Here is a 15,703-nt window from a genome sequence, read left to right as displayed (position 1 = left end):
CTCCCTCTGTTCTCACATGATCTAGACATAGCCACAGAAGAGCTAACTTTAGCCGACTACATGATCAAAACCATGCAAATGAAAGAAGTCTCAAATGCAAATTTACTGCCCTCCACTCCTTTATCCCCACAGGATGACTCAGCGAAACCAGGCGACTGGGTTTTCATCAAAGTAATCAAGAGAAAGACGTGGTCTTCACCCCGGTGGAAGGGACCATTCCAAGTCCTACTCGCCGCACCCACCGCTGTCAAGATTGCAGAAAGACCCACCTGGATACATCTCAGCCACTGTAAGCTGCAGAGAGTGCTTGACCCCTAGGCCCCGGTCAGGACGAAGTCTGGCTACAAAGAGGGTGTCAATTATAGTTTGGCATCAGTCTCAAACCGGTGAAGATCTAAGAATCCTGACCATTTAGCTCCCTGGGGGTTCAGGTGGCTCTGTGGAACTGAACGGAAAATGGCACTCGGAGGAGTGCTTGTCTGTGCTGTGGCTCTAGCATGCTTGCCGATGACATGGAGTGTCCAGGGTCCCCAAGGGGAAAGGGGAACTCCCACCCGAATCAAGAGAATGACGACCGAACTGTTGACAAAGTATATAACGATAAACCCAGATATACCACATGCAGACAACATGTGGTACCAGTATGTGTCAATGTTGGCCAAAGCATCCAACCAAACTGAATGTTACGTATGGTCCATAATGCCACGATCAAGTCAACAGCCCGTCCTACATGCCCGACCGATGCCAGAGAAAAATGGATGGTGTTTCGCATTACTAAGGGCTTTTGGGTTTAATCCCCTCGAAGGACTGAAACGGTCAGGAATTACCGATGCACAACTGGCCACCCATCCCTGTTACAACATCTCCAGGCCATTCACAATAGTGGCAAAAAGTTCTATTGTCACACCCGCTCCAGTGACTCTCGAAGTGAGTAAAGCCATCTCACATCCCTTGTGCTTCCGACGAAGACGTGTTGATGGAATAAAGGTGGGAGATACAAAGCGCTGCATCACCACCGCACTTCTAGAAGGTACCGGCGAGACCTCGATGAATACCACAGTAGCAATCAGACAAATCCTAGCAGGAGGCGAAAATCCCCATTCTATCATCGAAGGGGGATGGTGGCTCTGTGGTCGCCGAGGCTACGCAGTCCTTCCCGGACAATGGGATGGCACATGTGCCCCCGTATATGTGTCAGATCACACTGTGTTCCTCAGTCTGACACATTTTCAGGAACATCATCAACGAAAGACCCGTGCAGCTGTGGCTCCCACCTTCCGTCCCTACGACAGTGTCTGGGGCTCAGACGTACCAGATGAATACAAGCTTTGGAGCACAGGACAAAAGGTGGCGCTCACACTCTTTCCACAGGCGGGTGTGGCTAAAACTATTCTCAGAATAGAAACCATGGACTACAGGTTGAAGAGCTTTGCCAATTTTACTCTTGAAGCCCTTACAGGTTACCAGACAGAGCTGCAGGCGCTGAGACTAATGGCACGACAGTCCCGAATGGTTTTGGACCTCCTGACTGCCGAAAAAGGAGGTGTGTGTGAAATAGTTGGTACTTCCTGTTGTACCTACATCCCAGGAGAAAATGACACCCACATCGAATATGCGCTACAAGGACTTCGGAACCTCCGTAAGGCTATGTCCCAAGATGAAGCTCCAGCCAAGGATGCCCATCCCTTTTGGTGGCTGTTTTACGGTGATTGGAGGCAACTTCTCTTGAAGGTTGCAATTGTTTTAGTTGCCATACTGTTATTTCTCTGTATTTTTACATCGTGCATCATACCTTGTATTCGTCACATGATGACTAAAATGTTGACATCAGCGTTTGCTGTCCAGAATATCATGTTGGTCCAGCGTGAACAAGATGAGTGGGACCACCTTGCGTAAATCACCTACCTGTCTATTTTTCTTCCTATTAATGATCCAAAAGAAAAAAAGGGAAAAAACATTCCATTATGACGAACTTAGCCAAAGCCGAATGGAGAGCTGTAGTTCTGATAAACTCTGGAATGTAAACTTTCATGCTTTTTGATGGTACTATACTATATTGTGTAAGCATATACTCATTTATACACATATGTAGTTATTAGTTGATGTTTTGTTTTCCCATGAATTCCAATGTTAAACAGGGGGGAATGTTGGAAATGATATACTTTTTATCATTGGATTCTATGTAACTACTTTTGTGTGCAAGATTCTCCGCAGTATCTGGCCTCGTGAAAATGACTTGGGGGCATATGGCAGTCATTAGCCGCGCTATACAATAAGCCCCACAGTTAGCTAGACATGTGCAGATCATGTGATTGTCATGGGACGGCTGAAGCAGACAAAGGTCTTATTTAAGTTGAAGTCATGAGTACGGCACAGCAATGTATTCCCAGAGGCACTAAAGACTACGTCTTTGTTGAACTAATGGTCATGAGACGTCCATACTGCCCCGTCCATAAGAGTACCCCCTGTGTTTTGTGGTAATGGGATATAGCTATGGAATGTTTTTCCTGTCTGGAAACCTACTCGACCATGTACACTTGCCCCTTTGTTTCTCTCTCAATAAAAGCACGGCTAAACTCAGAGCAAAGCGCGAGTCTCAGCCACACTTGCTGCGTGTGTCTGGGATGCGCCCTTCTGCGCAGGAGAAAACGCTAAGCCAAGAAAGACCTGCCGTCTCCGAGATTGATTTCAGATAAATGTTGTCAACCCAACAGTAATAAAATTATTAGAGCTCCCGTCCATACAAGAAGTATGACAATGCTGTTTGTATGCCCAATGACAAATGACCAGAGATCAAATTGTGTGTGTACACTAAAGTTAAAATTTGCAAATCAAGTGGTAAATAAATACAACTTGCTTCTAAAAGATAAATGAAAAATTAGAATGTGCTGTCCTCGTGTGCGTGGGAGGGACCAGCTCATGATCGACCGCAGGAAATGGCCAGCCTGTGACAAATCATTGGGGCTGGGACCTACCTTTCGCACGTGAAAGCTGTGCATGTGTGTGCGTATATGTTAAACTGATGAACACTGGCTAAAGTTTTAGTATAAAGAAATTTACTAGACTGTGGTCTATCCAATTTGCACCGCAGAACAGAAATGATTTTGAAAGATAAAAATGAGAGGAAAAGAGAGAAATCTGTTTGCGAGCAGAAACTGATCCACACTAGTGCATGTTAGTGTCGAGCCCTCATGAGAAATTCGGAAAAAAAAAAAAAAAAACGACAGAACATGCTTTCAGGAATTGGAAGAAGCAAAATTGTGAATTTAAGACATTGTAATGCTACATTTAATAGGAATAATTGATTGGTTGTGTTATGAGATTATACAAACTTCTATATGCGGGCTAAATCTGAGCAATTGAGTTCTTTGAATTTAAAAACAAAGAAAATTTCGGAATGATTTGCCAGCAGTTTTATTTTGGATTGGTGGATTGTTCTATCAGGAACGTTGAGTTGAAAATGGTATATGAATGTTGTGTGGGGGGCTTGGATGAATTGGGCCCAATGTGATAGACAGACTGTGTGTCAGATGCAAATGAGCATTGATGAATGATTACCTGAATGAAAGGAAAATACAGGTTGAATGGTTGAAGTTGTTGGTGACTGCTATGGAAGGTTGAAGTTGTTGGTGACTGCTATGGAAGGTTGGTAGAGCAACTTTGAAGAAAGAGTGATTTTGAGTAAGTTAAATGCTGAGAAAAAAAAGGTTGTTTTTGGATTGATAATTAACTAGAGAAAAAAAGAAAACTGGAGAACCTGTAACACATGCAGGAGATGTGTTACGTCGTCTTCCGTGTTACTTACAATCAAAGCCACTAATGATGCCGGTAGTACGTGGGGCCCTTCGTCATCTTCGTCATCCTGTGATCAATCTCTGTCCTTTTTGTAAACAACCGCCGCGCACGCCGCGCCGCGCCGCGCTGCTGACGTCACTTGAAATTCAAATTACAGTAATCCCTTGCTACATCGCGGTTCGTTTATCACGGTTTTGCTTTTTTTTCTAATTTTGAAAATTTATGAAAAAATTCACATATAATTCGCTCCTCAATATAAGTCGCCCCCCCACCCAAACTATGAAAAAAGCCGCGACTTATAGTCCGAAAAATACGGTATGTATGTTGTGTGGAGAGCTTGGATAAATTGAGACCAATCTGATAGAAAGACTCCTTTTTGGAGACTGTGTGAGATTTAAATGATGAATGATTGCCTGAATGAAAGGAAAATACAGGTTGAATGGTTGAAGTTGTTGGAGACTACTATGGAAAATTAGTTGAGCAACTTTGAAGAAAGAGTGATTTTGAGTAAGTTAAATGCTAAGAAAAAAAAAGTTGCTTTTGGATTGATAGTTAACTAGAGACAAAAAACTGGAGAACCAGTAACACATGCAGAAGATGTGTGAACCGGGAAATTGAGAAGCGTTGTGGAAAGAAAGTCAAATTAAATGATGATAGAATCATATGTAGTAAAGAACACATCCTCCCAAAACGTTTGTCAAGGTGTGAGGCATGGGCATTGCCAAGTCTCAGAAGGAGGGAGGGAGTAGGACAGATAGTGAAAGATAGTAATAATACAACACTTTACGACATATGGATTCTTTAATACATTTGGTGTCATACCATTATTAAAATTTTCTCAAGCTTTTCAAACTTTTGCTTGAAGCAATCGGAAGATGATTGAAAAGTGACTAAATAAGCTATGAGGAAGTGGTGTAGCTGTTGGAAGGGCATGCGCTTATGCGCTTCCCTGGCTAATCAAAACGTGTTCGAATGAAAAGGAGGAGGGGTAATTGGCTGGGCTTCCTGAAACACTGTGGACAAAGGGCCCATCTGATGTAGGACCTTTAATGTCCATTCCCCCAGTACAGATCAAACCAAGATCAGAGTGGCGTCCAAGAGTTAAGCAATATCCTTTAAAACAGGAGGCAATAAATGGGATAGCCCCTGTCATAAATGGTCTTTGGTTAGGAGGAACCAATAGGAAGTGCTCAAACTCTTCTCGCAAACACTCCTATTTGCCCAGTTCAAAAAGGCAGTAAAATTGACTAGTGTACACTAATATACAATGCAGAGGAGGAAATGAAGGATAATTTCTATAACCAACTACAACATCTACTCCAGTCCAGGAAGGAAAAAGACCTAACCTTACTCATGGGCGACATGAATGCCAAGGTGGGAAACAACAACAATGGATACGAACTGGCCATGGGAAGACATGGACTTGGTACCATCCATCCATCCATCCATCCATCCATCCATCCATCCATCCATCCATCCATCCATCCATCCATCCACCCACCCACCCACCCACCCACCCACCCATCCATCCATCCATCCATCCATCCATCCATCCATCCATCCATCCATCCATCCATCCATCCATCCATCCAACCACCCATCCATCCATCCATCCATCCATCCATCTTCTTCCGCTTATCCGGGGTCGGGTCGCGGGGGCAGCAGCTTTAGGAGGGACTCCCAGACTTCCCTCTCCCCAGCCACTTCATCCAGCTCATCCCGGGGGATCCCAAGGCGTTCCCAGGCCAGCTGAGAGACATAGTCTCTCCAGTGCGTCCTGGGTCGTCCCCGGGGTCTCCTATCGGTGGGACATGCCCGGAACACCTCCCCAGGGAGGCGTCCAGGAGGCATCCTGATAAGATGCCCGAGCCACCTCATCTGGCTCCTCTCAACGTGGAGGAGTAGCGACTCTACTCCGAGTCTCTCCCGGATGACCGCGCTTCTCACCCTATCTCTAAGGGAGAGCCCAGACATCCTGCGGAGAAAACTCATTTCGGCCGCTTGTATCCGAGATCTCGTTCTTTCGGTCACGACCCATAGCTCGTGACCATAGGTGAGGGTAGGAGTGTAAATCGACCGGTAAATTGAGAGCTTTGCCTTTTGGCTCAGCTCTCTCTTCACCACAACAGACCGGTATTACTGCCGACGCTGCACCGATCCGCCTGTCGATCTCACGCTCCATCCTCCCCTCACTCGTGAACAAGACTCCAAGATACTTGAACTCCTCCACTTGGGGCAGGATCTCATCCCCGATCCGGAGAGGGCATTCCACCCTTTTCCAATCGAGGACCATGGACTCGGATTTGGAGGTGCTGACCCTCATCCCGACCGCTTCACACTCGGCTGCGAACCGTTCCAGTGAGAGCTGGAGATCACGGCCTGAAGAAGCCAACAGCACCACGTCATCTGCAAAAAGCAGAGACGCGTTGCTGAGGTCCCCAAACCGGACCCCCTCAACGCCTCGGCTGCGCCTAGAAATTCTGTCCATAAAAATTATGAACAGAATCGGTGACAAAGGACAGCCTTGGCGGAGTCCAACCCTCACTGGGAACGAATCCGACTTACTGCCGGAAATGCGGACCAGACTCTGGCATCGGTGATACAGGGACCGAACCGCCCTTATCAGTTGGCTCGGCACCCCGTACTCCCGAAGCACCCTCCACAGAACCTCCCGAGGGACACGGTCGAACGCCTTCTCCAAGTCCACAAAACACATGTGGACTGGTTGGGCGAACTCCCATGCACCCTCGAGGATCCTGCCGAGGGTGTAGAGCTGGTCCACTGTTCCACGGCCAGGACGAAAGCCACACTGCTCCTCCTGAATCCGAGGTTCGACCTCCCGACGGACCCTCCTCTCCAGCACCCTTGAATAGACCTTACCAGGGAGGCTGAGGAGTGTGATTCCCCTGTAATTGGAACACACCCTCCAGTCCCCCTTCTTAAAGAGGGGAACCACCACCCCAGTCTGCCAATCCAGAGGCACTGTCCCCGATGTCCACGCAACGTTGTAGAGGCGTGTCAGCCATGACAGCCCCACAACATCCAGAGCCTTTAAGAACTCCGGGCGGATCTCATCCACCCCCGGGGCCTTGCCACCGAGGAGTTTTTTAACTATCTCAGGGACTTCGACCCCAGAGATTGGAGAATCCGCTTCAGAGTCTCCAGGCCCTGCTTCCTCAATGGAAGGCGTGTAGGTGGAATTGAGGAGGTCTTCGAAGTATTCTCCCCACCGACTCACGACGTCCCGAGTCGAGGTCAGCAGCACGCCATCCCCACTGTAAACAGTGTTGACGTTGCACTGCTTCCCCCTCCTGAGACGCCGGATGGTGGACCAGAATTTCCTCGAAGCCGTCCGAAAGTCATTCTCCATGGTCTCACCAAACTCCTCCCACGCCCGGGTTTTTGCCTCAGCAACCGCCGAAGCCGCGTTCCGCTTGGCCATCCGGTACCTGTCAGCTGCCTCCGGAGTCCTGCAGGCCAAAACGGTCCGATAGGACTCCTTCTTCAGCTTGACGGCATCCCTTACCGCCGGTGTCCACCAGCGGGTTCGGGGGTTGCCGCCACGACAGGCACCCACGACCTTACGGCCACAGCTCCGGTCGGCCGCCTCAACAATGGAGGCGCGGAACATGGTCCACTCAGACTCAATGTCCCCCGCCTCCCCCAGGACGTGGGAAAAGCTCTGCCGGAGGTGGGAGTTGAAGCTCTTCCTGACAGGAGATTCTGCCAGACGTTCCCAGCAAACCCTCACAGAGCGTTTGGGTCTGCCAGGTCGAACCGGCATCTTCCCCCACCATCGGAGCCAACCCACCACCAGGTGGTGATCAGTTGACAGCTCCGCCCCTCTCTTCACCCGAGTGTCCAAAACATGCGGCCGCAAATCCGATGACACGACTACAAAGTCAATCATCGAACTGCGGCCTAGGGTGTCCTGGTGCCAAGTGCACACATGGACACCCTTATGTTTGAACATGGTGTTCATTATTGAAAATCCGTGTCGAGCACAGAAGTCCAACAATAGAACACCGCTCGGGTTCAGATCAGGGGGGCCGTTCCTCCCAATCACGCCCTTCCAGGTCTCACTGTCATTGCCCACGTGAGCATTGAAGTCACCCAGTAGAACGATGGAGTCCCCAGAAGGAGCGCTCTCCAGCACTTCCTCCATGGACCCCAAGAAGGGTGGGTACTCTGAGCTGCCGTTTGGTGCATAGACACAAACAACAGTCAGGACCCGTCCCCCCACCCGAAGGCGGAGGGAGGCTACCCTCTCGTTCACCGGGGTCCCAATGTGCAGGCGCCCAGCCGGGGGGCAATAAGTATACCCACACCTGCTCGACGCCTCTCACCGTGGGCAACTCCAGAGTGGAAGAGAGTCCAGCCCCTCTCGAGAGGGCTTGTACCGGATCCCAAACTGTGCGTGGAGGCTAGTCTGACTATATCTAGTCGGAATCTTTCTGCCTCGCACACCAGCTCGGGCTCCTTTCCAGCCAGAGAGGTGACATTCCATGTCCCAAGAGCCAGCTTCTGCATCCGGGGATCAGACCGCCAAGGTCCCTGCCTTTAGCTGCCGCCCAGCTCACATTGCACCCGACCCCTTTGGCCCCTCCCACAGGTGGTGAGCCCATGGGAAGGGGGACCCACATTTCCATTTTGGGCTATGCCCGGCCGGGCCCCATGGGCGAAGGCCCGGCCTCCAGACGCTCGCCTTCGAGCCCCGCCTCCAGGCCTGGCTCCAGAGGGAGGCCCCGGTGACCCGCGTCCGGGCGAGGGAAAACAAAGTCCATTTATGTTTTTCATCATAAGGGGCTTGGGTGAGCCGTGCTTTGTCTGACCCCTCACCTAGGACCCGTTTGCCATGGGTGACCCTACCAGGGGCATGAAACCCCCGACAACATGGCTCCTAGGATCATAGGGGCACGCAAACCCCTCCACCACGATAAGGTGACGACTCGCGGAGGGGGGACTTGGTACCATGAACGAAAATGGTGAAAGATTTGCAGACATGTGTGCTGACACCAACCTGGTCATAGGAGGCACTATATCCCCCCATAAACACATTCATAAAGCCACCTGGATATCTCTTGACCACACTACCGAAAACCAGATTGACCACATATGCATCAACCGGAAGTTCAGACGGTCTCTCCTGGATGTGAGAGTAAAGAGGGGGGCAGACGCTGGATCAGACCACCACCTACTGGCTGCAAAACTCCAACTCAAGTTAAAGCGGCACAATACCCCTTCTGGGAACAAAACAAAGTACAACATCTAGCTCTTCCAGGACATTGGAACAACTGAGCTGTATAAAACCACCCTCCAGAACAGGTTTCAAGCCCTGCAAGAACAACCAGTGAAGGAGTACTAGAACAGCCTAAAAAGTGTATGGAAGGAGACCTGTCTGGAAGTTTTAGGGAAAAGGACAACAAACCTTGGCTGTCAACAGAAACCTGGAAAAAATATAGAAGTAAGGAGGGCAAAAAAGGACACACTAAACAAATGCAAGACACGAGCGAGAAAGGCCGCAGCCCACAAGGACTACGAGGAAATAAGGAAAAGTGCCAAACGGGACAAGAAAAACTACATTGAGGCACTGACGAAAGAAGCACAGGAAGCAGCAGCACAAAATAATCTCAAGGAACTCTACATGACCACCAGGAAACTAGCTGGGAAGTTCAGACAGAACAACACACAAATCCGGGATAAAGAAGGACGGCTCCTCACCATCAAGGAGGAACAACACCAAAGGTGGACAGAGCATTTCAGCGAGCTGTTGAATACACCACCGCCCAACCAAGCAATAGAGATCCCACCAGCAGCACACCAACTCAAAATCAATTGCGCCCCCCCAACAAGATCTGAGGTAAAGAGGGCTATCATGATGCTCCGACATGGCAAAGCCGCAGGGCCAGATGAAATCCCAGCAGAGGCCCTACAGGCGGATGTTGAAACTACAACCACCATGCTCCACACACTCATCAGATATGGGAGGAGGAAGAAAACATACTAGCAGACTGGAAAGATGGGTTTATTGCTGTCATCCCCAAAAAAGGAGACCTTAGCGCAAACCTGGGCAAATTACGGCCCGCGGGCCACATCCGGTTCTTTGTGCGTCCCTGTCCGGCCCGCATGAGGCCAATCGTAATTTAAAAAAAATAATAATAATTGTGTCGTGCGTACAATACAACTGTTTCGCTTTTATTTTGAAAGGCGTCGCGCTTCCGTGTAGCGTACGTGTATGTGAGCTGTGCGTGAAGGTGAACAGTGCGAAGTAATGCTGCCTGAGAAACGTGTGCTGACCCTCAGAAAAGAAAAGTTGACAAGGAGCGCCGTGTTTTCAACAAGACATGGACTGCCAAGTATTTCTTTACAGAAATGAAAGGTAAAGCCATGTGCCTGATTTGTGGTACACAGGTCGCTGTGTTTAAAGAATATAATTTGAGTCGCCACTACACGACCAAGCATGAGAAAAATACATCTGTCTGATAAACAGGGCGCATCAGAGGCTGATACATTGCGAGCAAAACTGCAAGCCCAACAAGGACTTTTTATCAAACTTCACACCCAGAGATGGAGCGGCTTTGTCATTTGAGGAAAAGTTAAAGTTAAAAAAGTTAAGAATAAATTGTACTGATTAATAATTGTTTTTTATTTGACCTTTACACCACAATTTCACATAGCTTAATATAAATATAAACAGAATAATTGTATTCTTCTAATTACCAGTACCAACTATTTAAAATAAATAATTTAGTGCATTTTACAATGGAAGAAAATTGAGCAGGTTTAAGTTATCGTAGGTGTGGCCCTCTGACACAACTGAGGTTTTTCATGTGGCCCCTTGTAAAAATTAATTGCCCACCCCTGCCTTAGAGACTGCAACAACTACAGAGGCATCATGATGCTATCAACACCGAGCAAAGTGCTAAGCTGCATCATCTTAGAAAGACTACGGAAAGGGTTTGACGAGGAGGTCAGAGAAAATCAAGCTGGTTTCAGAAGTGGAAGATCATGTATTGACCAAATTGCTACCCTTAGCATCATTATAGAACAATCGAGAGAATGGAACACCCCGGCTTATGTAAATTTCATAGACTTTGAAAAGGCGTTTGACAGCGTAGACCGGAAGCTATTATTGAGCTTAATGGCACATTACGGAATACCCCATAAGTTCATCAACATCATCAAAAGCTCATATCAGAACATGCAGTGCCAAGTCCTGCACCAGGAACCATCACAGAAAACATTCACCGTGCTCACTGAGTGAAACAGGGATGTCTACTTTCCCCCTTTCTATTCCTCCTATGCATTGACTGGATCATGAAACAAACAACCCACAATAAAAAGACAGGCATCCAATAGACTTTGACAGAACAACTAGAAGACCTGGACTTTGCTGACAATATTGCTCTACTCTCACACAGCAATCAACAGATACAGGAGAAAACTCAACTACTCAAAAAAACAGCTGCAGGACTGGGACTAAAAATAAACGGAACAAAAACCAAAGTAATGCGAGTAAACAAAGAAAACACAAACCCCATTAACCTCAGGGGATGCCCACTGGAAGAGGTAAACAAATTCACATACCTAGGAAGTGTAATTGAAGTGGACAGTGGAACGGAGGAAGATGTGAAATCAAGAATAGGGAAAGCAAGAACAGCATTCAACATATTAGATACTAAACTCAAAATGTTCAACTCCAACGTCAAAACAGTGCTGCTATATGATTGTACTAAGTTCATCTTGTTTTTCTTTTTTTAATCACTTCACTGGTTTCTTTTACTACAAGCAGAACAGGAACACTACAAGTCAGCCATAACCGATCACTGTAAAAGAGAAAACCACATCATGGACTGGGAAAAGGCCAGAGTCATCCGCACTGAAGAAAATAAACATCAGCGTTGGATCAGGGAGGCCATTGAGATCCGCAACCGGGGCCCGAGGACCATCAACAGGGATAAGGGAGCCTATATGCTCTCTACAACCTGGAACAGCATTCTGGAGAGGTGAATGGACAGCAGAGGGTGTGACTCACCTGTCAAATCTGACAGGTGAGCCACGCCTTCATCCATCAGCTGATAAAGACGCGTCACTATCACATCTGTGACACTCTGATGAAGGCGGAAGAAACCGCCGAAACATGTCAGGTAATGAACCTAAAACAATTTGTTTGCTATAAAATAAACCAGTGAAGTGAGTGCTGCTATATGGATCAGAAACATGGAGGACCATCAAACACATCACCGCTAAACTGCAAACCTTCACAAACCACTGCCTAAGACGCATCCTCAGGATCTTCTGGCCCAACCGCATCAGCAACACCAGCCTATGGGACCGCACCAAACAAGAAACAATAGAGATACAGGTTTTGACGAGGAAGTGGAGCTGGATAGAACATACCCTGAGAAAAAACAACACGGCTATAACCAAACATGGAACCCACAAGGCAAAAGAAGCAGAGGGAGACCCAAAAACAACTGGAGAAGGAGCACAGAGCTGGATGTCAAGAAGATGGGACAGTCGTGGAAACAGTCGGAGAAAATGGCACAAGACAGACAAGGGTGGAAACTCGTCATCGATGGTCTATGTTCCGAAAGGAATGAAAAGGCCTACGTAACTAACTAACTAACTAACTAACTGACTGACTGACTAACTAACTAACTAACTAACTAACTAACTAACTAACTAACTAACTAATATACAACATTTGCAAAAAGCAGACAAAGAACAGTCCTTGGCAGATAGCAGGATCAGAGCACTCAAACTGAAAGATGTGTCAAATGCAAATTTACTGCCGCCTGATCTTTCTTCCCCACAGGTCAACAACCGCTCCAAGCCAGGAGACTGGGACGACATAAAAGTCGTCAAAAAGTACAAACTGGGCCAGCAATGGTGGGAGGGACCATTCCAAGCCTTGCTGACTACCCCCACTGCACTGAACATTGCTGGAAGGCCCAGCTCACCTCAGCCACTGAACGTTACAGAGAGTGCTTGACCCCATTTTCGGATTGGGGGGAAGTCTGACTACAAAGGGGCCTCATCGTTTAGGGCGGGGCGTCGCAATGTTGGTGAAGAATCCATAAGATCCCCACTCCGACAAGGCAATGGGAAATATCGGTGTCTCTGCCATCCAAGCAAGGGGGCTTCACATGCCAGGTGGAGCCTCTGCTGCGTTGTGGTTGAAGCGTGCTATGGTCTATGGCAGACCTGGGCAAAATACGGCCCGCGGGCCACATCTGGCCCTTTGAGCTTCCCTGTCCGGCCCGCATGAGGCCAATCGTAAATTATATTTGATTACAACTTAATTAAAAATAAAAAAAATCTGTGTCGTGCGTGCAATACAACTGTTTTGCTTTTATTTTGAAAGGCGTCACACTTCCATGTAGCGTACGTGTATGTGAGCTGTGCGTGAAGGTGAACAATGCGAAGTAATGCTGCCCGAGAAATAAATGTGTGCTGACCCTCAGAAAAGAAAAGTTGACAAGGAGCGCCGTATTTTCAACAAGATGACATGGACTGCCAAGTATTTCTTTACAGAAATGAAAGGTAAAGCCTTGTGCCTGATTTGTGGTACACAGGTCGCTGTGTTTAAAGAATATAATTTGAGTCGCCACTACACGACCAAGCATGAGAAAAATACATCTGTCTGATAAACAGGGCGCATCAGAGGCTGATACATTGCGAGCAAAACTGCAAGCCCAACAAGGACTTTTTATCAAACTTCACACCCAGAGATGGAGCGGCTTTGTCATTTGAGGAAAAGTTAAAGTTAAGAATAAATTGTACTGATTAATAATTGTTTTTTATTTGACCTATACACCACAATTTCACACAGCTTAATATAAATATAAACAGAATAATTGTATTCTTCTAATTACCAGTACCAGCTATTTAAAATAAATAATTTTGTGCATTTTACAATGGAAGAAAATTGAGCAGGTTTAAGTTATCGCAGGTGTGGCCCTCTGACACAACTGAGGTTTTTCATGTGGCCCCTTGTAAAAATTAAATGCCCACCCCTGGTCTATGGGCTCATCTGAATAGACCGATTGAGAATGTCGACCAAGGAAAAAGATGGACTTTGAGGACTGGTCATGGGACCCCAGAAACTCACACAAAACCAACACTTGGTACCGGGGTGTGATGTTCACTGTGAGATCCCACACACAGGAGGGATGCGATGTGTGTTCCAAACATCCCCCCCCCTCCTTCCTCCACGCAAGTTCACCTGGAGGCCAGAACAATGACTGTCACTGAAACGAAATGCATGACCTCTGTGGGAGGAGTTGGATTTCAACACCGTGCTGTCACAGTCAGTGATGCTACCCCTACCACCCTGGACTCACAGAAAGGAACCTGTGATTGAACTCTTTTGGATTAATCCCAATTAATTAATCCCAGTTTAGCAGCCTCCAAGACTTCGTCGGCAGTAACAATGGCATACCCAGTAAGGGTCACTCCAGATTCATTTTTCTTAGAAGACCCATCAACAAAAACCACATCACCATCTGGCAGAGGCGTATCTTCCAAGTCAGGCCGAGCCTTTGCAATCTGTTGGGCAGCATCGACACAATCATGGAATTCACCGTCGTCAGGAAGGGGAATGAGAGTGGCAGGATTGAGTGTCGTGCATCTTTCAACGGTCAGGTGCGGCTGAGACAGCAACGTAGCCATGCAAGAAAGATGACGTGCAGGCGACAGAAAAGTCATATTAGTCTGTAGCAGAAGGGCCGAGACAGCATGAGGAACTTTCAGTGTTAAAGGATGAAACAACACAACACCAGCACTGCTCTCCACAGCCATGGAGGCTGCCACCACGGCCCTCACGCATGGTGGGAGAGCACATGCAACACTGTCCAGTTTAGAGGAATAAAAAGCAATAGGATGCAATTTTGAGCCATGTGATTGGAGCAAAACAGAGGTCATGTAATGACTTTCACTGGCAAAGAAAGCTCAGCGTCGCCTGTACTTCCTGCGGAAGCTCAGGCGTGCATGTGCTCCTCAGGCAGTCCTGTCTACATTCTACCGTGGCACCATTGAGAGCGTCCTCACCAGTTGCATCGCTGTCTGGGGTGGTAACTGCACTGAACAGAATTTGAAGGCCCTGCAGCGCATAGTGAATACGGCTGGTAAGATTATTGGTGCTTCGCTCCCCTCCCTGAAGGACATTTACGCCTCCCATCTCGCCCGCAAGGCAACCTCGATTGCCAGAGATGAGAGTCACCCGGCTCACTCTTTGTTTGACCTTCTGCCCTCTGGGAAGAGGTACAGGAGCCTGCGCTCCCGCACCACCAGACTCGCCAACAGCTTCTTTCTCCAGGCTGTTAGGGCCCTGAACTCGCTACCCCCTTCAGCGTAGCGTGCGGCACTGTTGCGCTATTTCCGGGAATGTCTGCTGTACGCGCACTTGCTACTTTTTTTTTTTTTTTTTTTTGCTCCTCTTATTTATTTATTTATTTATTTATTTATTTATTTATTGTTGTGTTATTTATTCATTATTTATTCAGCACGCTTTTGTTATACTTGTTTACTGTTTGTCTGTTGTGAGCCATGTCTTGTCACCGTGGGATAGGGGGGAACGAAATTTCGGTTTCTTTGTGTGTCTTTGGCATGTGGAGAAATTGACAATAAAGCTTGACTTTGACTTTGACCTTTGCAGTCAACAGTTTGGACAAATACCTTATCATAGTTGGGTAAGGCTAGAGTGGAGCTGGAGACCAAAGCCTGTTTGATCAAAACAAAAGCATCCTCAGCTTCAGGAGTCCATTTTAAGTGAGTGGACATTGAGATGTCTTCCACATACATCAATTTGGACAGAGGAGCAACAATTTGGGCATAATCAAGTATCCAGCTTCTACAATAACCTGTGAGACCCAAAAAAGACATCATTTGCTTCTTTGTTAGTGTC

General features: G+C 47.5%; 1 protein-coding gene across 2 annotated transcripts in view; it reads left to right on the top strand.

The window, feature by feature from the left end:
* The window catches only part of LOC148395923 (uncharacterized), a 40,374-nt gene extending 37,431 nt beyond the window's left edge, over positions 1-2,943 (top strand). The window contains exons 7-8 of one of the 2 annotated variants that reach the window (XM_088378609.1): positions 133-1,347; positions 1,451-1,621. In XM_088378609.1, coding sequence (XP_088234735.1) covers positions 457-1,347; positions 1,451-1,486 — 927 coding nt within the window. In that variant the 5' untranslated portion in view covers positions 133-456 and the 3' untranslated portion in view covers positions 1,487-1,621. Of the gene's footprint in view, positions 1-132 lie in introns of both variants that reach the window. The other variant, XM_088378608.1, reaches the window with a different exon arrangement.
* The last annotated feature ends 12,760 nt before the right edge of the window (positions 2,944-15,703 follow it).

Source organism: Syngnathus floridae, chromosome 6 (assembly GCF_059516105.1).
Source record: "Syngnathus floridae isolate MCC-2025c chromosome 6, RoL_Sflo_1.0, whole genome shotgun sequence".
Lineage (NCBI taxonomy): Eukaryota > Metazoa > Chordata > Actinopteri > Syngnathiformes > Syngnathidae > Syngnathus > Syngnathus floridae.
Note: the sequence above shows the minus strand (reverse complement) of the source record. Positions and strands in the feature narration are given on the sequence as shown.